The sequence below is a fragment of the Felis catus genome, chromosome C1, assembly GCF_018350175.1.
Source record: "Felis catus isolate Fca126 chromosome C1, F.catus_Fca126_mat1.0, whole genome shotgun sequence".
NCBI classification, from domain to species: Eukaryota; Metazoa; Chordata; class Mammalia; order Carnivora; family Felidae; genus Felis; species Felis catus.
Window position 1 is genome coordinate 174,458,322 of NC_058375.1, and position 26,705 is coordinate 174,485,026.

General features: G+C 35.1%; 1 protein-coding gene and 1 long non-coding RNA gene across 3 annotated transcripts in view; one reads left to right on the top strand and one right to left on the bottom strand.

Annotated features, from left to right (window-relative positions):
- LOC102901483 overlaps positions 1-26,705 on the top strand; it is a 239,111-nt gene that overhangs the window by 188,219 nt on the left and 24,187 nt on the right. The gene's annotated exons all lie outside the window — the stretch shown is intronic.
- Positions 9,074-26,705, bottom strand: part of CALCRL (calcitonin receptor like receptor) — a 105,384-nt gene continuing 87,752 nt past the window's right edge. For both annotated transcript variants that reach the window (XM_011285419.3, XM_011285418.3), the window contains 6 exons: positions 25,502-25,655; positions 23,447-23,507; positions 23,297-23,363; positions 18,362-18,580; positions 18,166-18,207; positions 9,074-12,468 (listed from right to left, as the gene is read on the bottom strand). In XM_011285419.3, the coding sequence (XP_011283721.1) occupies positions 12,253-12,468; positions 18,166-18,207; positions 18,362-18,580; positions 23,297-23,363; positions 23,447-23,507; positions 25,502-25,655 (759 nt within the window). In that variant the 3' untranslated portion in view covers positions 9,074-12,252. The remainder of the gene's footprint in view (positions 12,469-18,165; positions 18,208-18,361; positions 18,581-23,296; positions 23,364-23,446; positions 23,508-25,501; positions 25,656-26,705) is intronic.

The window sequence follows — 26,705 nt, forward strand, 5'->3', positions numbered from 1 at the left end:
AAATTTCTTTCCTTAAGGTAAAAGTGTGTTCATCTTTGATAATGGTGTTGATGTTTTCTTTTGATTTATATCATTATGTGTAGAGACCAACTGTTCAAGACATAAATCTTTATACAATGGATTTGCTGTGCTCTGTTAGCAAAACAATAACAACAACAACAACAACAACAAAACCACAAACATTTGAGCATTTCTTTTTAATGGGTATCAATTTCAAGTTCTTCTGAATGATTACTTGCCAACATCCATATGATTTTTTTAAACTTGTTTTATTTTTTATTTTTTTAAATTTACATCCAAATTAATTAGCATATATTTGCAAGAATGATTCCAGGAGTAGATTCCTTAGTGCCCCTACCCATTTAGCCCATCCCCCCTCCCACAACCCCTCCAGTAACCCTCAGTTTGTTCCCCATATTTATGACTCTCTTCTGTTTTGTCCCCCTCCCTGTTTTTGTATTATTTTTGTTTCCCTTCCCTTATGTTCATCTGTTTTGTCTCTTAAAGTCCTCATATGAGTGAAGTCATATGATTTTTGTCTTTCTCTAATTTCACTTAGCATAATACCCTCCAGTTCCATCCAAGTAGTTGCAAATGGCAAGATTTCAGTCTTTTTGACTGCCGAGTAATACTCCATTGTATGTATGTATATATATATATATGTATATATGTATATATATATGTATGTATGTATACCACATCTTCTTTATCTATTCATCCATCGATGGACATTTGGGCTCTTTCCATACTTTGGCTATTGTTGATAGTGCTGCTATAAACATGGGGTTGCATGTGTCCCTTCGAAACAGCACACCTGTATCCCTTGGATAAATGCCTAGTAGTGCAATTTCTGGGCTGTAGGGTAGTTCTATTTTTAGTTTTTTGAGGAACTTCCATAGTGTTTTCCAGAGTGGCTGCACCAGCTTGCATTTCCAAACATCCATATGATTTTTAAAAACAATTTTAGGCTTTGATTTTAAGAGCCACCCATTTTTTCTTCCAAGCAATGCTATTGCAGTCACTTACAAAGCGTGGTCCCTGGGCCAGTTGCATCATCATCACCTGGGAACCTGTTCTAAAAGCAAGTTCTCAGGTCCCCCCACACTGGCTGAATCATTCTCTGGGGATGGGACTCCATAATCAGTGTTTTAACAAGCTCTACAGGGAATTCTGATGCACACTCAACTTTGAGAACCACTGTTCTTCTAAACTATGGCTTTTCACTACTTTGTGTATCTTTCACTCCTTTGGCAGTATGGTGAAGCCTATGGACCTTTTGTCAGAATAATACTTTTAAATATCCAAAATAAAATACACCGTTTACCAAGGAAATAGGTTATATTACAATTCTTTTATCCAAATATTAAAAACAAATTTGTGATACAACTATACATGTAGTTCTTTATTAAATACATTTACCTAATGAGTAAGTCTAATAATGATCACAGTTTTAAAATATTGGTGATCAAAAATGTTATTTCCAGACTTCTGCAACAATCATTATTTGATATAATGATATCCAAATCTATGATTTATATTGATGACAAAGTCATAGTTATGGCTAATACTATTGTGGTTTTTTCCTATATTCATAAAGGAAGGATATATTGAATTTCAGCCTGCAGTTAATGAAAATACAAGCATGAACTTTCTGTGCATCTAAATTCATGGATCTCCTGAATTCTATCCACAACCCCTAGGAGAAAAGAAGCCTTATAAGATGGGTGATTTGCAGTGTATCCAAAAAATGCTTATTTTGTCATATAATAAATATGATACATTGTAAAACAACATAGGAGACAGGATATGAATCAAATGTGTTCTGGAAGCCATAGAATAAATTGTTCTCCCCCAGGGCACCTCGTGGTCTAACACCTGTGACAGTGAAAGCATAGCTGATCTAATAGTTTACTGGAAATTACCAACAGTGCTACATATTTTCCTGCTTAATCATACAAAACCTTTGTATTCATTATAATTTAAAATTTTTTTCCACACACCCTGCCAATCTTTACCTGTCACTTTATGTATTAATTGACACCTCCCATGATTCCTTAGAACCTCTTAGAAACAGTGAATTTTCAACTCTTTGTGTTTTCACTGTTAGCCCCTTTGAGGAAATGGATATTCAAAGATCACATAAACAAGTCAAGGTCATGGAGCACAGTTCAGGGCCTTAACTTCCACTTAGTTCCACATTTCTGGTTCTGCATTCTGGCCTCACTGGCATAGCTGCAGAGAGGCAGGGAGCCAATGAGACCTGGCCTGCCCACCATTTGAGATAGCTGAATGGTGGTATCCATTGAATAAAAAGAACAAAAAGGGATCCTTTCTATTTTATCCACTGATGACAGACTACTCAAACAGGAAATAATCAGAGTATAAAAGGATAAATCTACTTTCATCATGAGACAGAAGAGACAATAGACTGTCAAGAAAGGAACATGCTGTTATTTTGTAGATGGGACATTGTGCAATAGGAATTTGTGCCAATCCCTTATTTCAGAAGCCATTATTTCAAAGTCTTGTCTTTGCCTTTTAGCTCCTTTTATTTGACAAATTCTCCCCCTTACCCTGATTATTAAAGGGCAATAAAAGGTCTTCTGATGGGCTTTCCTATAAATTATTTTCTTCTATGTTGTTTCTTATTGGTATGAATAGCTTGATACTGTTTCTAGTATCAAATATTGACACCTATTTCTAGTCTTAACTTTATAATATGGAAACAGAGAGACATTAACATACATTTTCAAGTGCTCAGTTTAATTATCTGAGGATTACATTTGCCCTACTGATTCAAATATAGTTTTTAATAGTTGAAGGAAAAGGAATGAATATTTATTGAGTGCCTACCATGTCCCAAGCTCTCAATGTAGAAGAGCCAGTGTAAAACAGGGAAAGGGGATAACACACCTGGGCAGGTAGAATAGAGGAAAAGAAAGTAGAAGAACATAAACATCTGCAAATGTGACAGCAATTCGGGAAGCCAGAGGCTGGCTGTGAGAAGGCACAAAGCAAACTATCAGGTAGGAAGAATTCAGGAGCATCTTAGTGGGGTAGAAATATCTGCAAAATATCAGTAGCATCAGGAATTGACCAAAGTATTTTAGTGGTAGACAGTGCTGAGTTTTCTCCTTCAGCTTTTGTGATGGGAAGAGAAATGTCTGTTGGCAGCTGCAGATAGAAAAATTAAGAAAGATGGAAGACAGGGCAAGTCTGTCTACTGTGAAACAGAACTGACTGCATTTTTATAGGACAAAGGGGAGGGGACAGTGCTTTCTGTTAGTTTCTATTTATCATACATAACCTTTATATTCGGAGAGTTGAATAAAAGCAAAGAGGAGAAAACCAGATAGAGCTTCTGTGCAGGAGAGAGTGTGAGGATGCTTTCAGTGAGGGGCTTCTTCATGAGAACCGCTGTCTCCAGAGAAAGAACAACTGCCCCAAAACTCTGATGCATAAGGCCATGTTTGGGAGGACAGTAGATATTTATTATTAGGTTAATTCCAGGAAATAAATAACTTAAATTTTCTTTAGAACAACAGTGAAGCTGGTTTTAAAAATCTATCAGTGAAAAAAGCTGTGACTTCTCTTTTTTTTTAATGCTTACTTATTTATCATGAGAGAGAGAGAGAGAGAGAGAGAGAGAGAGAGAGGAAGCAGGGGAGGGAAGAGAGAGAGAGAGAGGGAGAGAGAGAAAATCCCAAGCAGGCTCTGCACTGTCAATGCAGAGCCTTATGCAGAGCTTGATCCCAGGAACCATGAGATCATGACCTGAGCCAAAATCAAAAGTTAGATGCTCAACCAACTAAGCCAACCAGGTACCCCAAAGCTTATGAGTTCTGAAGGAATCCTATTTCAATTACACTTAGCAAATGAAAGGTAAAGATTGCTAGTTACTTTCAGGAATGGCCCATGCTTGACAGGACCATGAGGTATAATATTTGATCAATAGAGTTGTTAGAATAACACTAGTAACGCTAGTTGTTTTCATGGTTATTGCCAAGAATTATTGAATTGTGAATTATTGAAAATGGCAGATAATTGTGGGCTTTAGTATACATAATAAAAGCATGAAATAGATCTTTGGGGGAAAGAAAGAAAAAAGTCTTAACCATTTAATAAGTACTTTTCAGTTGGGGTCAGGGAAGGTTTAGAGTAGAAGTGAATTAGGGAACATATAATTCATTATCCAAACCAAGAGATGTTTATCTAGGAAAATGTCTCAGACTCTTCCTTAATATCTGTAGAGCCTGAGGCAAGCGTACAAATTGAAGCCCATATATTTGACATATTTCAAGTATACAAAGGAAGCCACAAAACTACTCAGTAGCTTTCTCTTTCTATTTTTACAAATAAATTTTCAAAACACCCAAGAAGATTAGTTTCAAATTAGATGTCATAATTCTCAGAATCCTTGGAGTTTTGTATGAGGACATGCTGATATTGGGTGAGCTGGCCCCAGGCCTTAGAAGGCTCTTTTTGTCCATCCCCAGCCCCCTCTAACACTGGCAGGGTCTCTCATGCAGATGTAAATTCACCCTTCAGCCTGCATACTGAGTCTATTCACTTCTCAGTATAAACAATGATCCTAGGGCCACTCCTTGAGATGAGAGATGGGCACAGAGGAGGTATGGTCCATCATCAGAAAGGGGAATGCAGCCAAAAGACTTGTATAGTTCCCGGGTATGAGCATAAGCCATTTGGGCTGGAAGCTCTGGGGTCCCAAGATGCCCAGGACATGGTTAGAAGGGGAGAGTTAAGCTCCAGGTAGACATGTTTTCTTGCCTCAGATAACCACCTTTCACATGGAAATAAGACCAGAGTTGGGGTCTCTAAAGTGCCAGGACAAGAACAGAGGCCTTTCTCATGAATCTAAGGCCAGTCTTGCAAATGCTAAACTGAAATAGATACAGTAACAACAAGCAACAAACCTAGATGCTTCAGAAAACTGGAATATATGGTTAGCCTAAATTTATGGAGCGTATGCCAGAATGTAAATTGCAGTCTGGAAAAGTGTCCTGGGTGTGTAGACCTGGATCAAACAGGTGTTCTGTAGAAAGTGCTCTGTGTGGGGCACCCAGGTGACTCAGTCGGTTAAACATCTGACTTTGTTTTCGTTAATTTTCTAATGTTTATTTATTTTTGAGACAGAGAAAGAGACAGAGCATGAGGGTGGGAGGGGCAGAGAGAGAGGGAGACAAGGAATCTGAAGCAGGCTCCAGGCTCTGAGTTGTCAGCCCAGAGCCTGACATGGGACTCAAATTCATGACCTCTGAGATCATGACCTGCACAGAAGTCGGACGCTCAACCTTCTGAGCCACCCAGGAGCCCCTAAGCATCTGACTTTTGATTTTGGCTCAGGTCATGATCTCACAGTTCATGAGTTCAGGCCCCACATCGGGCTCTGTACTGACAGTGAGGAGCCTGCTTGGGATTCTCTGTCTCCCTCTCTCTCTGCCCCTCCCCTGATCCTCTCTCTTTCTCTCTCAAAAGAAATAAATAAATATTAAAAAAAGTAGCTCTTTTTATATTATTGGAGATGAAAAGCATTCTTACCAAAACTTTGTAGGAGTAAATAACACAAAAACTAAAAGACAGACACAGCTGGGCAAGCTTCTTGGACACAAAATCAAAAGGAGAAAAATGACTCTGGCTGCATTTGTGACATGAGCATGAAGAAATAAAAGGCTAAAGTGACCTAAATGAACTTTAAGGAGGAAGAAGTTTGTGAGGAAACTGGATGATATCCTATGAAGAAAGCAGATCAAGAAGACAGCCATCAACAACTTTCTGGAACTAGACTTAGGCAATAAGATAACTTTTACAGAAGTCCTATTTCAGAAAAGGAAGCATTATCTGACTTACAGGACAAGTGTAAATTTGAGTTTTGTTGTTGTATTTTGTTTCCTTTATTATGAGGTAATGAGTAGTATACAGACCTTGTGATGAAATAAAGGAGTGTTATGCATTGAATGTTTGTGTCCCCCCCCCCCCCCCAAAATAATATTGAAGCTCTAACCCTCAATGTTTGAAGATTGGACCTCCAAAGAAGTAATTAAGGTTAAATGAGGTCATAAAAGTGGGGCCCCGATCTAATATGATTAGTATTCCTATAAGAAGAAAGATATATTGCTCTCTCATTTTCTCTCCACTTGCCCAAAGAAGTCTCATAAGTGCACAACAAGATGGCAGCTGTCTACAAGCCTCAAGAAGAGGCTTCAGAATGAAACTTTGATCTTGGTACCTTGCTGTCACTATGATCTTGGACTTCTCAACCTGTAGAACTGTGGGAAATAAATTTCTGTTGATTAAGCCACTCCATCTGTTGTATTTTTTATTATGGAGCCTAAGCAGACTAAGACATGAAATAAACAATAACAGACTGGGGATTAGATATATTAATGTGTTTCCAGAAAATTTTTGACAATAATGGGATAGAATATAATATATAGCCTGAGCTAAGATAAAGAGGTCAAGGGAGGGGTGCCTGGCTGGCTCAGTTGTTAGAGCATACAACTCTTGATCTTGGGGTCATGAGTTCAAGCCCACACTAGGTGTGGAGCCTACTTTAAAAAATAAATAAAATAAATGTTTTTTAAATTAAAGAGATCAAAGGAAAGTTGAAAAGACATTTTTTAAAAAAACATTTATTTTCAAGAGACAGACACAGTGCGAGGGGGCAGGTGCAGAGAGAGAGGGAGACAGAATCCGAAGTAGGCTCCAGGCTCTGAGCTGTCCGTGCAGAGCCCGACACAGGACTCAAACCCACCAACAGTGAGATCATGACCTGAGCTGAAGTTGGACGCTCAACCGATTGAGCCACCCAGGCTCCCCAAAAAGGACAAAGTGAAATAGAAAAAATTAAGAAACTTCTTAAAATAAAATTACATGATAAAAATATTTGGGAATTCAGCAAGCCAGAGAAATGCCTTCCAGTTGAGGTCTGAAGGAAAAGAATGTAGATGGAATTTAGAAACGATAGAATATCCATTCAACTTTGCTGTAAGTGTGGGCTAAGGGGTGTTCCTTGGGGTTTTAGTACTCCTAGATTTTCCAGAGGGATGGTTCAACATCACTGAATCTAATATCAGTGAAATTCTAGGCTTTTACTTGTAGCTTGAAAGAGACAACTGGCATCTTCACTTCTTTCCCAGTCAAAAATTAGCAAGGATGGTTTTTTTCTACAGACATCTATACTTGCCAGGTGATGATTTCAACACATTTGCCTTTTTAAAGACAAGACAGCAACCATACCAGTCATGTAACTTGTTAATAAGCCCATTTCTTACATTTGGTATTCCAGGGATGGCATGTTTGTAAAGAAGAGGGAGTAAGACAGAATGAATTCATGATTTTCTGGGTGATAATGTCATTTTACTCCCTGTTTGGATTATCATTTTTGGCTCTGTCTCCAGCAAAATATTAAAAAGAGTGACCTAGACACTTCTTATCCCCCTTTCTCTCTTTTTATCATGTGATATTACCACTGTTTTAACTGTTAGGGTACAAAATATGTCAAGGCTTATCTCCTCTCCCCCCCCCCCACACACTTGTTTAGAGCTTTCATGACTATTTATGAAATTTAGAATCATCATGTCTGGTTTCAAAATAATTAACTACCATACTTACAATGTAGTTTTTAGAGGAAAATTGACATCTTTATGGTGATCTTCTTCTTCAAGAACATCATGTATTTTTCCATGAACTGATTGATGTCTTCTATTGTGATTGTTTGTAGTATTGAAATGTATTTCACTCATTTCTTATTTAAGTTGTTCCTATTTATTTTACCTTCTCTTGATGCTGTTACAAATTTGCTCCTTTTTACCCTACTGGGCGTCTACCTGGTTGTTATATGTGTATATGGGAAATATGTATCTGTGCACATTTACTTTGTGTGTTGTTATATTTCTGAATTCTCCTACTGCTTACAATAGCATTCAAGGGGTGTCCATAGCTATCACCCCCCCACTTTTTTACTTTAAATGTATTTATTTATTTTGAGAGGGAGAGAGAGGGAGAGAAAGAGGCTGTGCACATGAGCTTGGGAGGAACATAGAGAGAAGGAGAGAGTGAGAATCCCAGGCAGGCTCTACACTGTCAGCACAGAGCCTGACGCAGGTCTCAATCCCACAAAACGTGGGATTATGACCTGAGCTGAAATCAAGAGTCAGAGACTTAACCGAATGAGCCACCCAGACACCCTCATCTCTCTTTATATATATATGTATATATGTATATATGTACATACATACAAATATTTATTGTACTTATTGCATGTGCAACATATTGCTTTCTCATTATATAGGCAAGATATATGTTAGAGTCATTGAAGTGTCTTTTGTAGTACTTTCTCGTACATCCGTTTAGGTTATCTCTACCTTTCATTATTTTGAGCTATTTTACAGATTTGTTAGTTGCATAAAATTGATAATGATGTACATTTATTCTCGATTATAGAAATACATACTAGTTATTCAATAGAACGTAACTGATTATTGCCATAAGAATAGAGCATCTATTTATAAATTCATTTCAACATATCTTATATTCTTCTATATACGTGATACTTGAATTTTTCCATGAATTGTGATATATTGTTCCATCAATAATGAAAGAACTAACCAAAATCTGGGACACATTTTCATTTTATATTTGTGAGTCATGATTATTCCCCCTTTTAAAATTATCCCTAAATAGTTATTTTCCTTCTTTTTCTTTCCTCTGTTCAATACAAAACTACACAATGGAACATAATGGAGAAAGGAGAGAAATTCGTGTACATTTTCCTCTTTCTGGGCATCCTTTCCCTTCTTTCAGCCTAGAAAGGAATTTGAATACTTATTTAGAATTTTATTTCTTTAGAGTTTTCTAGCTTGAAAAACAAATTCACAATTTTTTTCAAATTCATAATATTTAAAAAATTGGTTTATGGGATGTTTTACTGGCTTATTGTAGATTTTAAAGAGGGAAAAAGAGATATAGTCATTGATTTTAGTAGTATTCCACTGACTGCTATAAACAGTTATGTGTATAAATTATTCAACACTTCAGTACACATGCGTGAAAATCAACTTTAACTCATAACTTTAATATTTTCATACAATCAAAAAATAGAGATGTACATTAAGTAGACATAATATGACTTATTTTAATTGATCAAAATATCTTGTTTGTGACTTACAGATAAAAGAAGTGGTGGTTTCTATTAGCAGGTTAAAACCAAAAGACAATGAAGTTCACACTTAAAAAAATTATTAAGCCAATAAATACAGCACTACACCTACCACTAATACTATGTACACACTGCGTTACATTTGAGCAAACACCAAATTCCAGAATGGATATTTTATGAATGAATTCACTGGAAAATAACTTTAGAACATGAAAAAGGACAAACTAGAATTTTTTAATTAAAATCTGACTTACACAAGTACTTACAGAAAAGTAGCAGATCTGTATTCTGAAAGGTAGAAATTCCCCAATTAGTGTTTAGCTACCCCAAAAATTTGGCTTTAAAAAGTATTTATTTTATCTTTTCTTTATAAGTAAGATATAAAGGAGATCCTAGTTATCACTTCAGCTTTAGAGAAGTCTAATATTTGAAAATATTACTCATAAAAAAATAAGGCTACAAAACTGAGTAATTATTCGCTGCCTTCATCTAAAAACTGTGCACTAGGGGCGCCTGGGTGGCGCAGTGGGTTAAGCGTCCGACTTCAGCCAGGTCATCATCCTGCGGTCCGGGAGTTCGAGCCCCGCGTCAGGCTCTGGGCTGATGGCTCAGAGCCTAGAGCCTGTTTGCGATTCTGTGTCTCCCTCTCTCTCTGCCCCTCCCCCGTTCATGCTCTGTCTCTCTCTGTCCCAAAAATAAATTAAAAAAAACGTTGAAAAAAAAATAAAAACTGTGCACTAAACAATTATGAGCCATAAAAGAAATCTGATCTAAATTTAATATGATAAAAAAACAGAATAAAAGAAACACTGGAAAATGACAGTAAAATTTTACTGTAATGCTCATGGAGAATTTGACAGACAGAATTTTCTACTGTCATTTATGGTTGAGACTTGACAGTTTGTCTGGAAGAATGTGGAAATATGTGAGCAGTATGAAGCAAAGGATTTGAATCTTTGAAGAATAAGTAGCTAAACAGTGAGTTTATTTAAAGGAATTTTTGTATTATTTAGACAGTGGCAAGTCTAGAACAGCCTGCATTCCTTCCTGTGACAGCTTGCTGTAAAATCCATAAATTTAGAAACAAACGACAAAATCTTTGCATGTGTACAGATGAATTATAAATATATTGACCAAGCCATTTAATCTGTTAGTTCTTACTAATTTAGATAATTTTCCTGGACAATTACAAATGACTTCGGAACTCACAATCTATTGACAGTTAAGAAAGAATCTATGATTACTCAGTCATTAGTTTAATCCATTTTAAGCAAATTGACACACTAGAAAAGCACATACACATAGTAACTTGTCCTCCTCAAATTGAATTTTACTAATTGAAGGCATTTTTGTTTTTCAGAAATTCCAGTGGAAAATAACATTAGGGGAACAACTGAATCCCATTTAAATGTCACTTTAATTCATTAGCAAGGCTTTCTTCCATCTTAATTTAATTACTCCCTAAATGTTCTGACAATTCTTCTTCACTGATGTATTCAAGTCTTTCACTGATTTCTGGTATCATATTATCATAGTAGCTCTAATAAAGCATTGTATATGATATATATGTATATATATTCTATTCCTCTAATTTTTTAAAAAGTCTGAACACTCTCAAAACCATGAATGTTTATGCAGTAAGCGTCAGAAAAGTAATATTTTTAATGGTGTGAAAACCATAAGAATGGCAGATTGGCATTTTTTACCATAGGAATCCATTAACATTACTGGATTAGAATGCAAGTTCATCGTCAAAATAAAAGGAGAAATATGTCAAACATACCTATTATTAAGGTATGAAAGCATCACCTAAGCTAATATAATAAAACAATGGCTTGATTTTTTTAAATAAATATTTTATATCTTATCATAGATATTTCTGTTCTCTTGGTTCTCAAACAAACTTCTGATGCTGGCATCTGGTTGTCTTTAAAATATTTACCAAATATAGAATTCCAGACTCTATTTTATTATAAAATCAGCCCAGACACAGTATCAGATATTAACATGCATACATTGTTACATTATGTATTTGTTTTTTTAAAAACTTACCTAGGTTGTACACATTTGATTTCAGACTATAAAATAGAATAACAGAGTATTTACAAGCTTATTTTTCATAACAATTTTTTTTACAAACTTCCAAGAAAATAAGAAATCCTTCACTGATTTCCTTCATGTAAAATAATTGCCAGTTTGTCTACACAGTAGAAATGGAAGGGGCAAAGTTTCTATTTACAGATACAGGGAAACTGATTCCCTCCCACTTGTGTAGTAAGATAGGAAAGTAGCTGACAAGGATGCTTTGTAATATCAACCAAGATATCCCCCTGATGATGCCAAAGTAGGATTGTATGTCTGACATACTATTCATCAAACCTCAAAAACAGATATGACATTGGATATAACTGTGACGTATCAGCCAATGAGTAGCCAATAGCAATTCTACTCTATTGCTTTTCTTGGGGAGAAGTGGTTAAGCCAACAGAAATAATGACCTCTTTATGCAGTCCATTTGAAAGGGTAAATACAAAAAGGGTTAGAATACCTACTTGGTTAAAAAAAAATCAACTGCACCAATGAATATGGGATGAAGATTTTTAAAACAAACAGATGAAAAGTCAATTTTCCCTCTAAGTCTATAGGCCTCAGCTAGGCCTGTTTAGCCAACAAGAGTAGAATCACGCCCGATGCGTATATGAACTTTACAGTCTTATTCACATGTGAATTCGTGCAGTGGTGTACTAGAGCTGGCACATACCAGCCTACAAGAGTTGACTGTCCTCATCTTTTCCCAGTTTCACATTCAGTGATGTCAGACTGGTAGACCGAAATTAGCCCTGATGGGAATACACCATAGAAACGGGAAAAACATTACAAATCAAGGGTTTTTTTCCCCTCCCAAAGGGCTAGTTGTTAAACATTTAACAAAATACTACTGAATTGATGTGAGGCGTTTCTTTGTGGTATTCAAGAAATTCATTTTATACTGAAGTCTTCTGGTTGTAAAGTCATGGATTCAAGTCCTTGAGTTAGGAGTGACCCAAAATAGTTAAACAGTATTCCCTCTATTATCAATCATATAACTTTTCTGGTTTTAAGACAACATTTTCAATATCGTGGATGCTTTTTCCATTTAAGTGTTCACTGGGACAGTCGTGACTGTATCCTGTACCATCACTGATTGTTGACACTGTGTAAGACGCACTGCGAAGAGCATCTGAATGGGAGAAGCTGTTTCCAAATTGGATTTTATATTGATTCCAATTTCTTTTCAGAATTGCTTGAACCTATCAATCAAAAAGAAACAGAAAGGACAAGAGCAATCCATTATCTGAAATAAAGATACTGTATTTAAAAGTACAATAGAATAATTTATGTAAAACTTTAGAAAAACCAAAAGCATTGATGTTAATTCGTGAATAATATTGCTTTTTTTAAATTAAAACATTAAATTGGAAACATTAGGAAATTTACAGTTAGGAAATTCGTTGCCTTGCTCTTTATTTTAGATTCCCTCAATATTTTTTTCATGCCTTATCTTTGAAGCTTTAATAATGCATATGAATGTATTATGGTCAAACAAGTAGTTAATCCAGACCCCCTTTTGTAAGATTGTGTGCGTAACATTTACTTTTATATCAGTATCTTAAATAATAGAATGAGAAGATAATTAGAGTATAAAAGAAGAGAGGAAGTATAAAAGAAAAAGAAGTTAGGGAAACAGGGAATATAAATCATCATCATCATCATTAACAGCAGCAGCAACTAGTTTTTACGGAGTGATTAACACATGCCAGGTATTGTGCTACATTCTGGAAAAAAAAGATCAGGGTTTTTGTCCTCCTGAGGCTTACTAGCTGGAGGGAAGAAAGCATTCAACAGGTAATGACAAATGAGATGAGCCTGTGAAAACGTTTAGGAATGTTACCACTCCACTTTTTTTTGTTTTTGGATCTCCCTCTGACTGGATGAATTTGATGTCAACTGGCTTCCTTCTCCTCTAAAGCTAGAGACCAGGACTTGTAGGCCATATATAGTGACCTAGGTTTGAATCGAACATGAGACACAAAGGTGATTTTCTTCATACTGAGTCAGTGAGTGGAAATGAGAATATTCAAATACATCTCCAGTTTGGCAACCTGGCTGTTTCCAGGTGTCTGATGATTGGGCACACTGGTGTGGGACTCTGCTCCTACGTTACGAGTGTATTAGCCACATCCCTGTGACCTAATCCAGATCTGTCCAAAACATATGTATAGCTTCGAACTGTCTTCCCCACACTATCTACTGCTCTTTGACCCTTTGCTTCCTCACAGGGAATTTGAGCATCACTAAAAGCAACTTTCCAGTCATCCATGTACTAGAAACATACTCATGCAATAATTGTTTAACTTTCTGCTAATATATAAAATTCCCCAACTTTTCATTCACTGTAATCATGTGTAAAAATTAATATTAACCTTTAAAATAGGATGGCTTAGTTAAGTCTTCATTGTTTTATATAATAGATCAAGAAAACTTCTCCAAATTATGAACAATCTATTACTAATAGCTATTCCCAGGAGATCTTTTAATGAGAGAACTCAGTGGGATACTTCAAAGTCCTTTGAGTCTCCTGTTCTCTGTCACTTAAAATGGACATAAAGTTTTACTGTCTCACTTTATGTTTTAGCATGTAGAAAAACAGAAGACACAGATAGAAAGTCAAACCGTTTCTTTTTTTTAAGTTTTATTTATTTATTTGAGAGAGAAAGAGAGAGAGGGAGAGCATGAGCCAGAGAGGGAGAGACTGAATCCTAAACAGGCTCAGCAGTGTCAGCACAAAACTTGATGTGAAGCTTGAACTCATGAACCATGAAAATCATGACCTGAGCCAAAAACAAGAATTGGCTGCTTAACTGACTGAGCCACCCAGGGACTCCCTAAAGTCAATGGGTTTCTTTAGTTAGAATTCCAAATGAGTTACTAAAATTTCGGGTAGCTCTATTGTAGAATTTAAAAATTATGTAATTAGAAATGCAATAAACTGGTTTTAAAAATTGTATTTTATGAAATTCACAACCTCAGGACTTCCCAGTTTATTTCATTATATATATTCTTCAGGACTTTCAAGTTTATTTCTTTATATATATTAACTATGTCGGAAAGGAATAATTTATATTCTTACACAAGTAAAGAAATAAAAGCCTTTATGGGACAATGAATATATTTATCTTGCAAAAAAAATCATATTTTGTTTCCCTCATGGTTTAGTAATGTCTTTCTTAATTCTCCAAATAGCATATTTAAATTAAAGCAATTTAAAATAGGGGCACCTGGGTGGGTCAATATCTGTCACCTTTTGGTTAAGCATCCAACTTGTGGGTTCGAGATCTGTGTTGGGCTCTGTGCTAACACCTCAGAGCCTGGAGCCTGCTTATGATTCTTTGTCTCCCTCTCTCTCTGCCCCTCTCCTACTTGCACTCTGTCTGTCTCTCAAAAATAAATAACACTTAAAAAATAAAGTAATTTTAAATAATATCTGCATACATAATGTCTTCAAGAGCATAAGCAAACAACAGATGAAAATGGTTTTAGAATGTGCCTTTTAAATATTCAAAGATTTACAACAAAAATGACATTGGGCAGATTATCTAGATATTCCTGATGGGAATTGGTTTTGATCCTTATTTTATGCTAAATTCATTTCTCTTCCCTTTGCTACTAAATGATGGATTGACTGAATACCTTTCCTATATAATTTCTGTTTGAAAGGAAATGGAATGTAGCTATATACAAAAGATTCTACATAAATGTTGGGAAGAAGTTGACAAGAAGAAATATCATAGCTGTGAATGTATAACTTTTTTAAAAATGAAAGCTTAAATTAAATTCCAACAGCCAAGATGCCTTTTGAAATATCTGTTTGCTCTTGAAATATCTGCTTTGATTACAATCATCACCCTATTTCTTCCTTGCAACTAAATCATCAGAAAAGCCATGAAAGGTCAATTTCCTGAACTGTGGGGACATTTTTACTGAAGTTAAAAATGAACCTAATTAAAGACCTATGGGCCTTGTAGACATCCTTTTGTTTATATTATTCTCTATAAGGACTTAAGTTTTTCATCTGCTTCCTCTAATATATATCACATCTATTCAACAGAACATTAAAGTGACCACTCTTAGTACACTTTTAATGAAAAATTATGATGGGAAGAGATAACAAGGAAAATTGACATTGGAAGGGAAGGTGTTAAAGATATGAAAATGTTTTTTATTGCCTTACACATGAGTATTATATAAATAGTAAATCCCACTGTTTAGAATATAACCTTACAACATTATATGCCCATTAGCGCTTCATAAGGAAGCTATAACTCCTTATCCTAAATCAATTAAAAAATATTTAATAGAGCTTCATATAAAAATGCTACCTAGTTTTCATTACAGAATGTAGGTTTGATTACTGTCAATAAATCTTTTTGTTCACTTTATAAAAATACTCTCAGGTATTGTTCGATTTACTCCTGAGGCAAGGGAGGGCCCTTCTAATGACAAGAGCTCTAGTTTGTGCTAACAGTGCACATTTTATCTGAGTGGGCTAGAGATGAGATGAATGTGGCCTGATAATTTGTCAAGCCACCATTATGTAGTGAGAAATGCAAATAGGAATATTTTGGATAAAAAAATACATAAAATTGTTACTTAAAAAAAAAGAAAAGAAAAAGATAAAGACTAAGCTAAAAGGAAGCTATTTGACCTCCCGTGGAAAGCAAGAAGGAGATTTAAGCCGGAGCAAGTGATTTTAAGAAGTACATGACATAGTTGGAACAACACAAAATGAATTTGGCAGCTGTGTCTTCATGTTATGAGAGTGGGAAAAACTAAGAGGCAAAAGGACAAAAAAGGAGGGATTATAGTATTTCCTAAGATGAAAAATGAGTCATCCACAAATAGAGACTGCATCTTGAGAGATGAAGAAAAGGGGACAGATATTGGAGATGTTGTAAAGAACCAAAGGATTTGGCAACAACTAGGCTCAAAGATTTTGTATTATTGTAATTTTTTGCTGCCAAAATTTTCTCAATTTTAGGACATGGCAGAAGATCAAGGTCTCTGTCTCTTTTGCTTACACAGAGAGAGTGCAACAAGATTGTTAGGCATTAGTTTAGATATTCCCTGAGCAACCTTTCCAAATAAAAAGGCCAATTTGAGATTGATTCCAAAATGATTAATGCTCCTACTTGTACATATATTTTTGAAAATAAATGACTTGAAAGATCTAATAAGGAATCTATAATGTACTGATAATCTGTTGAGGGTGGGGCATGGTGATAAAATTTAGATTCCTAGCCTACACTAATCTTTGTGAGACTTGTGTAAGGAACTTGCTTTTTTTTTTTTTTTTAACTCCTTTAATAAAGTAAACACCAAGACTCCAGAAGGTTCAGAATATTGCCCAAATTATTACATCCAGGAACAAAGTAGCATCTTGGGGGTTTAAATGCATTGCTGTGTCTGTGCTTTTATTCTACATTGCTTCCTATCACAAAATATTCTACTAGTGATTATGTTTTGTACACTTAAAAATTACCCTTTAGAATAATATGTCATGTCTCTGCAGATGCAGAGGTGTATTGTTCATATTCCATGCATGTTCTTTGGCCTGTTGTCTATTTCTTTCTCATCTACCTTTAACTGTAAAATCCTATATTGGCAGCAAATAGGATTGTCTAATTCAGTTTATGCAGTCATAAATTTATAGAGGTAATCAATGCTATTTGAATTATATTATCAAAACAAATGATTTCTCTATTTTTCCTAATTTCATATTCTATCTATGCTTCTCATCTACTTCAGAAAGAGTCACCATTGTCTACTATATAGCAGAAGCATCACGGAAGCACCACCTAAAGATATGAAATATAGCCTCCCATGTTTGACAGTTCTATACTCCAATATAAATAATTAAGTGAAATAAAAATTTTTAAAAATCAATTTGATAAAATCAAACATGAAATTTCATTATTTGCTGAGAAAGAAATAAATTCTTATTAAGCAAAGAAAACCAATATTTTATAGATTTTCATGACATGTACATGATTTCCAATGTTGATTTATTTGTAGGAATAGTTCTCATAAAGTTATACCAACTGGTTGACATATTTCCCATCTGAAGCTTTGTGATAAGCTTCACAGTTACCAAGTATTTGAGTCTCACTCGGTGGCTCTCTAGATTTCTAATTTTGCTGAGTTTTCCAATCCTCTAACAGATTAAAACTTGTCTGGTAGATTAAAAACAGATAAAGAGCTAAATCAATATAGCTCAAACCACTGAGCCATAACACTATTCATATGCATAAGAAATATGGTACCAGTTTGTAAAACACCTGAAACTTTCCACTTAGGGAAACCTAGGATAAAAATGTTGAAATATCCAAGAGCATGCTGCCATGTTACAAATTAGAGCATTCTGTTCTCCGAAGTTTTCTAACTTACTGCATGTCCTCCCTGTATAACTGAGAGTTTAATTTTTTTTCAAATCTTTTTGTAACCACCAGAAAACTATTTTCAAAGACCACATTGTGAGCTAGGCAAAACAAAAAAAGAGAGAAAGGGGGGAAATGAAAATGAGTCAATTCTATTTCATATTACAGTGTATGTTTTATGAGGGTGTGGATTGCCTAGCACTGGACCTAGGACAAAGGCCAGACTTAAAAAGGATTCGTTCAAATGGTAGGTGAAAGACTAGATAAATCAAAGTAAATGATAGACTCTTTTAAAGTGAGGCTGATTTTGCCCTACTCTTGAACTCCAGTATGACCCAAGCTTTTGGGTAGAAGAGTTAGATCCATGAAAAGAGATCCTGTGGTTCTTTTTCCTGATCAAAATGGAATTTGAAGTAGTTGTTCCTAGGGAACGTGTGGTTCTCTCTCTCTTTTTAAGGAAAAGATACATTGCAAATATAAAATGATAAAAGGAATAAAAACAATCATGCATACCTCTCCATTAAAGAAGCAGAAAATTGTAGAAACCAAAAGACCCTGTAAAAGAAAAATAGAATTTTCTGACTCCAGATGGAAAAGATACATTATTTGTCACCAACTTGCTATGTACACAGTTAAGACTAAAACCAAAGCCACATGCAATTTAATACCAAATTTCACAAGCTGCCTTCCTGATTCAAGAGCACCATACCTGATAATGCATAAGGATGTGCATGATGTAATCATATATCTCCTCTGCAATCCTTCCTTCAGGTCTCCACGGAAGCAGCACAAATTCAATGCCAAGTAATGGCACCAGGATAAGTGTAGCTCTGACAGCTTTCATGTAGAGATTGGATTCCGCTTGGTGAGTAACTTTTAACTTGGTGATGAGAACACGTACAATGTTTAATAGAAAAAAAAGATTCACCTAAAAAAATAAAATGACATCATGAAAATTATTTCATATTTAATATTAAGAAGCATTTTTGAAGGATCCTTGAATTTATAAATCTTAGATTCTTTTATTTATTTTTTTTAATGTTTATTTTTGAGAGAGAGACAGAGACAGAGTGCAAGCAGGGGAGAGGCAGAGAGAGAGGGAGACACAAAATCTGCAGACGCTAGGCTCTAAGCTGTCAGCACAGAACCTGACGTTGGGCTTAAACTCATAAACCATGAGATCATGACCTGAGACCAAGTCAGATGCTTAACTGACTGAGCCACCCAGGAGCCCCAATCTTAGATTATTTTCAACGTACAAGAATATGTTCTACTACAGAGAATATATGCCCAATATATTAACTTGTATTTCTACAATTGTGATTTATTAACTTAACAAGTACATCAACTTTAATGGACCTAGGCTTTAGAAAAATAAAATTATGGCAGAATTAGTGTAGAACACCTTCAGTTAAGAAATATATGAGTGTTTTTATCAATTCATTTTCTTATGTAATTTTTTAAAATTTCACTGTGGTCCAAAAACTAAATCTTTTCAACATTTTCAGCTCAAAGGAAAGAAATGTTTATGACAAATGCTAATTTTTTAGTGTCTCCTCTGTATCACTGTCCATACTGGAACTTTCCAAATACATTTTCTACCATAAAATAACCATTTTCATCTTTTTGGTTCCTTCTTCCTGTGTTTCTTTTTGTAGCAATAATCCTCATAACTCCCCAGTATAGTATTGTATAAGCTTCTTTATCATTCTGAGGAGGCTGGTCACACACTAAATCAGCTGATGTTCAACCTAGATAATCCTAGAGATAAAATAATTTTGGCATCCCACAGGGACTTTTGTTAATTTCTTTCTGTAATTACATATTTGCTGTGTGTTAACAACTTTCCCCAAGACAAAACATTCTTTTTGAAAGGGAGACATAAAACATCAAAATATAGCATGGATAACTAAGTTACTCAGGCAATGGACAGAATTCTACTTTAATATATCTCTCTCTTTTGCTCTCTCTCTCTCTCTCTCTCTCTCTCTCAGGTTGAATACCACTTTCTTACCTTCATTTAAGTCAAAATCTTTTACACTTGACTATTTTTCTCTGTGCCCATATTTATGCCTTCCATAGGATTAATGGCATTAACTCCAGAAGAGCCCCTCAGGACTCTTATGCTATTATGCTATGTTCTCTTTCCTTTTTCTTCACCCTGACTTCTAGTATCTGTGCTTTAATAATCTAAAACTTTTAAGCTACATACATACATACTTTATGTCTGCATACTTTAATAAATTGGAATAGTAATTATAGCATCTCATTTAATACATAAAACAGTGAACAAATGCTTTTGCTGATTTAAGGCATGTGTTATGAAAATAACTGGGCATAAAAATATCCTACTACTATTCTTAGAGAATCTAATGGAACATATGCTCCAAAGATATACAGCTCACTACAATCCTGATGGAAACACATCTATGAAAAGTAACATGAGTTATAGACACAGGAATATCTCTGCTAAAGACAAAAGCAGAATAAGCCATTTCAACAGGTGTAAGAAGGAAACATGACAAATCAACACATCAGCTGTTATTCCACCCTTCTTATTATATTCCCTTCCTAAATACTCATTGCTGTTTAAAAGTGTTGATTAAATGGAAATCACTACCAGTCCATAGAAGAAAATATAATAATGCCCTTTATCTGCTTATAAATTTAGAATATAAAATATTTTATAATCCTTACAGAGAAAATCATAAATTATAAAATCAGTAGAAATGCTGCAATTTAGGTGTCCATTAAATGAAAATTTCTAACTGCAAACTGCTTCTCCAAAATGGCAAATCTAATTTAAAATGTGAAACGGGAAACTAGAAAGTCACCCTACTATATTTTCTGCAAATACTCCCATTTATTTTGAATAAGAATAGAACAAGAATTTTACATTTCAGACGAACCAGGTCTAAATCTCATGTATCTTAGCGCAAAACTAGTTAAGGTAAAGAAAAGAAACTTGTTTTTACTCCAATATGCATAAAGATCACATAGCTGGTAGGCACAACAGGACATTTTCATATCACGGTACCACCCTGGGAAACAGGGTGCATCAGCACTGTAGCTGTTGGAGGATTCCTACAAGCCATTCCGATAGTAGAACAGCCAGCAATCACTTAACTATGTACTGAACGGACTTAAATATCTCTCACTAAACACAAATTAAATGTATCCCCTCTCAGCTTCCCTTTGGCAGGATCTCAAAAGTGCTGTAGCCACTTGAATTCCACCCAGCTCAAGGGGAAATGTGACAGGGGAAGTCTGAGTGGAAAGAAACCGATTGAGGTTGAAATATTTTATTTATAAAAAATGTACTTAAGCATGTGACCATATAAACAATTGCAAAGTCCCCTCCCAAGACCTTGGAATTGGCCAGAACCAGTGAGGAGCCCTCGAAATTAAACAGAACAATTTATCCTGGTAGAAAAATAGGCTCCTGCTGTTTTGTTAAGCCAAGAAAATGGAAAAAGTTTTATGCAAATAATGTGGATTTTCACTTCCTTTCCTACAGAGTAGATGGGTTATATTTCTATGTGATATTCTACCCTAGCTGTACCATCTACTCTTCCCTCCCAAAATGGATGTGGAGAGGCTTTTCTAAGGATTTTGTTAGTTACGATTACATTTTTCATTTGCTAAGGTTCCTTTACTTATTTCCTGAACCTCTCTGATTTAAGCATTTGAATCAATACCCCTTTGCAGAATAGTCAGATCTCTTGTAATAAATTTTGCCTTATGTTCTGTAAGCTCCTGGGTGGCCCCAAAACGTGTCTTATTTCTTCTAACTCTCCTCAGAACAGAATCAGAGTATTATGTAGAAGTTACAAGAAACTTTTTAAAGCATTTTCTTTGGACAGTTGTTTGTTTTGTTTTGTTTTTTTGTTTGTACTTTTTTTTTTTTTTGTATTGTAGGCACTGGGTTAGCAGGATGCATCTCATATAATTCTTACAATAACCTATGAGGTATCCATTCTTATTATTCCCTAATCACGGAAGAGACAACAAATGCACTGAGAGGTTAAATACAAGACAAAACAAAACAAAACAAAACAAAACAAAGCAGAACTTGCCCTGAGATACCCAGCCAGATGTGGTAGAACTAGGTTTCAGTGCAGGCTCTTTCAAAGAATACTAGGATATCTCAAGGTACAACTTAAACACAGTGTGTCGTGCATGTCCCCAGTAGGTGCAGGGCAGAAGGGAAGGAAATGTTTCTGCCTATGAAATTCTCACTAGAGTCTACATTACAGTATATTAAAACTTCCATAAATGATATAATAAATTCCATGTGTTAATTTTTGAACTGGCTGTCTTATGTGGCCAGGCACAAGTCAGAGGTTTGACATTTGTTATGTGCTTTATACATGCCAGGCTAAGTACTGTATATGTATTACCTCATTTAACTCTTTGTTAAAAGGATTTAAAAATCAGTACTATAATATTCTTTATTTTACCAGGGAAGGAAGGACTTGAGACACAATGTAATTAGTTTAATTGCCTGGGGTCATACAGCCAGTCAAAGGTGGAAAAGGAGTTCAAGCCCAGGCCTCCAGCCTCCAGAAGTTTCCTTCTTAATTGTGACTTGTTTTCGACAATGGCTTGAACAGTGTTCAAACATAATAATATACTAACCTACAGCTAGCAAATGTAGTAAAATAATAGAAGAATATTTGTCTAAAACAAAGCATTTGAAAACAAGGTTTAGGAAGCTCTGAATTTTGGCTGAGAAACATACCACCTTTATCTTTTTATATATAATTGAGTATCAGTTGTAATTACCATCTCAGAGAGTGTAATTACATTCTGGTCTCTAATGCTATATGAAAAAAAAGTGTGTTAATCTGGATTAATTTATTTCCCTATTGAAACAATGTAATAAAAGCATTGAATGTGACTTCTGTTTCATTGTAACCACACTTAAAAAGGTCCAATTGGTGTATTCATATTAAGTGATGATCATTATAATAATAAAACAATAGTTTAACCAATACTCTCTTTTTCCAAATTAAAGTCTTTTCTCTATGGGACTATTACTCTTACTACCAACATAGGTGCGTGGGTTTTTCCCATTTGCCATTCCTACTCACATCATCTATACCCTCTGCCCTTCTCTTCTGCTCTGTGCCCCAGGAAACTCAGAGGCACCTCTAAAGATTGCATCATCGTTCAAGCTTTCTTGCTCTCTGATATTTGCTGCACTTAGCCAAAGGGAAGAACCAAGAAATCAGGGCATAGGAAAAGAGAAGTTTCGGTATTTCTTCCTCCTTCTTCTTCCCTACCAGGCTGTGGTTTTGGCAGTGGCTGTGTTCTTCCACTCAAATCGAGACCTCCTGTTGGGCCACTCCTCCCAGCACTGGTCTAAATCCAGTAACACTGTTCTGACCCCTCTTGGGGTCTAGCCCCATTAACAGCTTCCCACTGCCAGTCCTGGGTGCCTGGCCATCCCTTTAGGAATTAGCTCCTGTTCTGTCCCTGCCTTCACTTCAAATACAACACCTTTATTACACTGTCTTCAATTAAACACTGTGAACATGTCATTATTTCCCCCAGGATCTTGAAAGATATCATAGGCCAAATGATTCAGGAAATAAAGTTGAAATATGAACATCATGAAAAAAGGAAAATTTTAATTACATACCAGTAAAGCAGCACAAATTGGACCATGGATAATATAGAGGAGATGGGTATCAGAACTGATCCAGCAGCTTGGGGAAAAAACAGGAAAATTATGTTGAAGACTTTCATTTTACTTAGTTCCAATAGAAATCAGAAAGAGAGATTATCTTACTTGTCATTGTAATATAAGCTTCTTGCAACAGCATGTATACAAGCAGGGATCAGTGGAAATCCTGTAAATATCAAATGAAAAGAAAATAAACAAGCAACTTTCTCTGTAGATGGAATTTCTAAAATGTGTCATAAAATATGAAACTCCGAGGTACTCCCGGAACAAACATAACTGGTCACTATATGTTTATTGAATAAATATTATGAAGTATTTGTTATTTATATATTCAGGTGTGTGTGTGTGTGTGCGTGTGTGTGTGTGTGTGTGTGTGTGTGTGTGTGTGGTTTCTTCTAATAGAAGTCATTTTGAATCCGTGGACTTCAGAGCCTAAGTCCATAATTTTACTGCCTAAGCCCCAAGACTTAGAAGAATTCAATAGATTTTCTTTTTCTAAGTTACTTCTTTACTTATTTTGAGAGAGAGAGTGCAAGTGGGGGAAAGGTAGACAGAGAGAATCCCAAGCAGGCTTTTTGAACAGTCAGCTCAGAGCCTGACATGGGACTCTAACCCAAAAACCATGAAATCATGACAGGATCCGAAAACAAGAATCAGATGCTCAACTGACTAAGCCACCGAGGAGCCCCAAGAATTCATACATATTTTCTATGATATGGAATTGGCCAATACTTAGTAGATAGTCAGATGTGGGAAGAAGTTGAGACTGATCAGGTGAAGAAAAAGAGAAAGATGATATATATATATATATATATATATATATATATATATATATATATATCAATATCAGATATTTGTATGTTTTTACCATTCTAAATCAGATTTTTCCAAAATAAAACGAAAAAATGTTTTATAAAGGTAACCTTACTAAATATACTGAATATACTAAAGAGTGTGTGTGTGTGTGTGTGTGTGTGTGTACATACCTCCATCTATCAGTGTCTATTTGTTGTCTGGCCGGATAGATAGGCAGATTGATATAGGGAAGTATGATTTCAGTTATGTTTCTGGAAACTAGCCCAATTGAATTCATTTTAAACATTATATATTTTGCATTATTCTACTTATTTTTAAAAATATGCTAGGGGGCATCTGGGTGGCTCAGTCAGTTAAGTGTCTATCTCTTGTTTTTGCTTCAGGACATGACCTTATGGTTTGTGAGTTCAAGACCTGTGGCAGGATCTGTACTGAAAGCACAGAGCCTGCTTGGGAGTCTCTCTCTCCATCTCTCTCTGCCTCTTCCCTGCTTGCACTCTCTCTCTCTCTCTCTTTCAGGATAAATAAATAAAATAAATGTGACTTTAAAAAAATAGATAAAAATATGCTAGAAGCACAAATCAAGAAACAGGCTCTTAATTACAGAGAACAAACCGATGATTACCAGAGGGGAGGTGGGTTTAAGTAGGTGATGGGGATTAAGGAGTGCACTTTTCATGATGAACACTGGGTGATATATGGAATTGTTGACTCATGATATTGTACACCTGAAACTAATATAACACTGTATGTTAACTAACCAGAATTTAAAAAAAAAACTTAAAAATAAGAAGAAAAAGATAAGAAAATATGCTAAAAGTGTATCATTATTTGCTTTGTGAATGATACCATGTCAGGAGATTGTGTGGAAAAATAGATCTTTTGTGTGCCTTTATTCAATAACTGATCCCTCTACCCTTACAATAAAATGATATTTTTTATAAAACAAACTTTTTCAGAGTGGAACTTCAAGGCTGGTTAAGCCCAATGCCCTCATTTTGCACGTAGGAATAAGGAGATTCAGAATAATACAAAGACTAGATCCCTAATTCATGATTCCAATTCTATTGTGTTAGCCACTGCTTATTCAGCCAAGATACACATTGGAATATTAAATAGAAAAAAAAAACCAACAACATTGTATTATTGACCTTTTGACTACTGAAAACAATGAGTCAGTGGTACTTTTAAAAATATTTCAACTTACAGCAATAATCAAAAGTTAGTTGCCTGATGTTGTTTAAGAATGATTAATAATGAGGAAAATTGTATTTCAAAGGAACTCTGCATCTTCCAAGAGCTTTCTTAAAAGGTGAGGCAGCACACACCTATAATGGCACTTACCCCAGCCAAGCAAATAATACCACATCAAGTGCTGCTTTTCCGCAAACACAGCCACCACAATGAGTGTGTGTAGGTAAATGCCTTCACAAAGCATCCAAAAGTAGTTACAGCCCATCAGGTAAAGATGAATGAACTGAGATACTTTACAACTAATCTGTTAGAAAAAAAGAAAGAAGAAAGCAATCAGTATTTATGAATTCACGTGTAAAGCAATAGTCTAGTTTAACTTAGTTATACAGAAATATGGAATTTTCTCTCCTCTACACAAAATCTTATGTGCTAACGATTAAGACTGTAAAATGCCAGTCTTCATCCTGATCTAATTGTGCCTCAAAAGTTTTTAGCCACTGACTCTAAAGATATGTAATGATATACATCCCAAGAAATGTGTAAATTCCAAATTTATTACATTTAGTGGATGTGTATTTTCCAAATGCACTTTTTCGTGAAAAGTGCCCAACAATTCAAAGTCTTGCATATAACTGCTATCAATGCAACTACTTAGTGAATAATAACCTAGCGAGCCATATTTTATCTTATTCATAAATGAGGTTGAGGATTTCATGTAAGTAAAAAGAAGAAAAAAAATATGATTTCCTTCCTCTTCTCCTGAGATCTCCACTTTCTCTTCTCTATTCTTAGGGATAGGAAGAGGAAGGTTCAAATACAGGGTAAATATGAAGAAGGAAGAGATATATTTTACTCTTTTAGAAAGGAGAATAAATTTAAAGCTCTCCCAGAAATACACGGCCAATCACTCTCATGAGCTCCTAATTATCTGTTCAATAAATATTTAGTGGCAATTGTCATTATTTTTGATATGAACTTTTTTTCACTAAAAAGAAAGCTGGAAGTGAAATACATGGAAAATAAATACTTTGTTAACATAGAATAGTAATCATAACATTTGCATATTAGGTAGCTTAAAGTATTTTTTATATATTGTTTTATTTAATCTTTAATGCTGTGTGGCACAATTTATCACTAGGCACATATCTCACGGATAGAAAACTGAGAGAACTTAAGTGATTTGCTAATATTCATATAATATCAACCCAGGTTACACCCTGAACACAAATCTTACAATTCTAATTTTGTTTTCATGATTATACACAATGCTTTCTACCTGAAGGACATTGATAAAACTTCGTCTCCCATTAAATACATTGGCAGAAAACATAACATTAAATTTTAAATAAAGTAT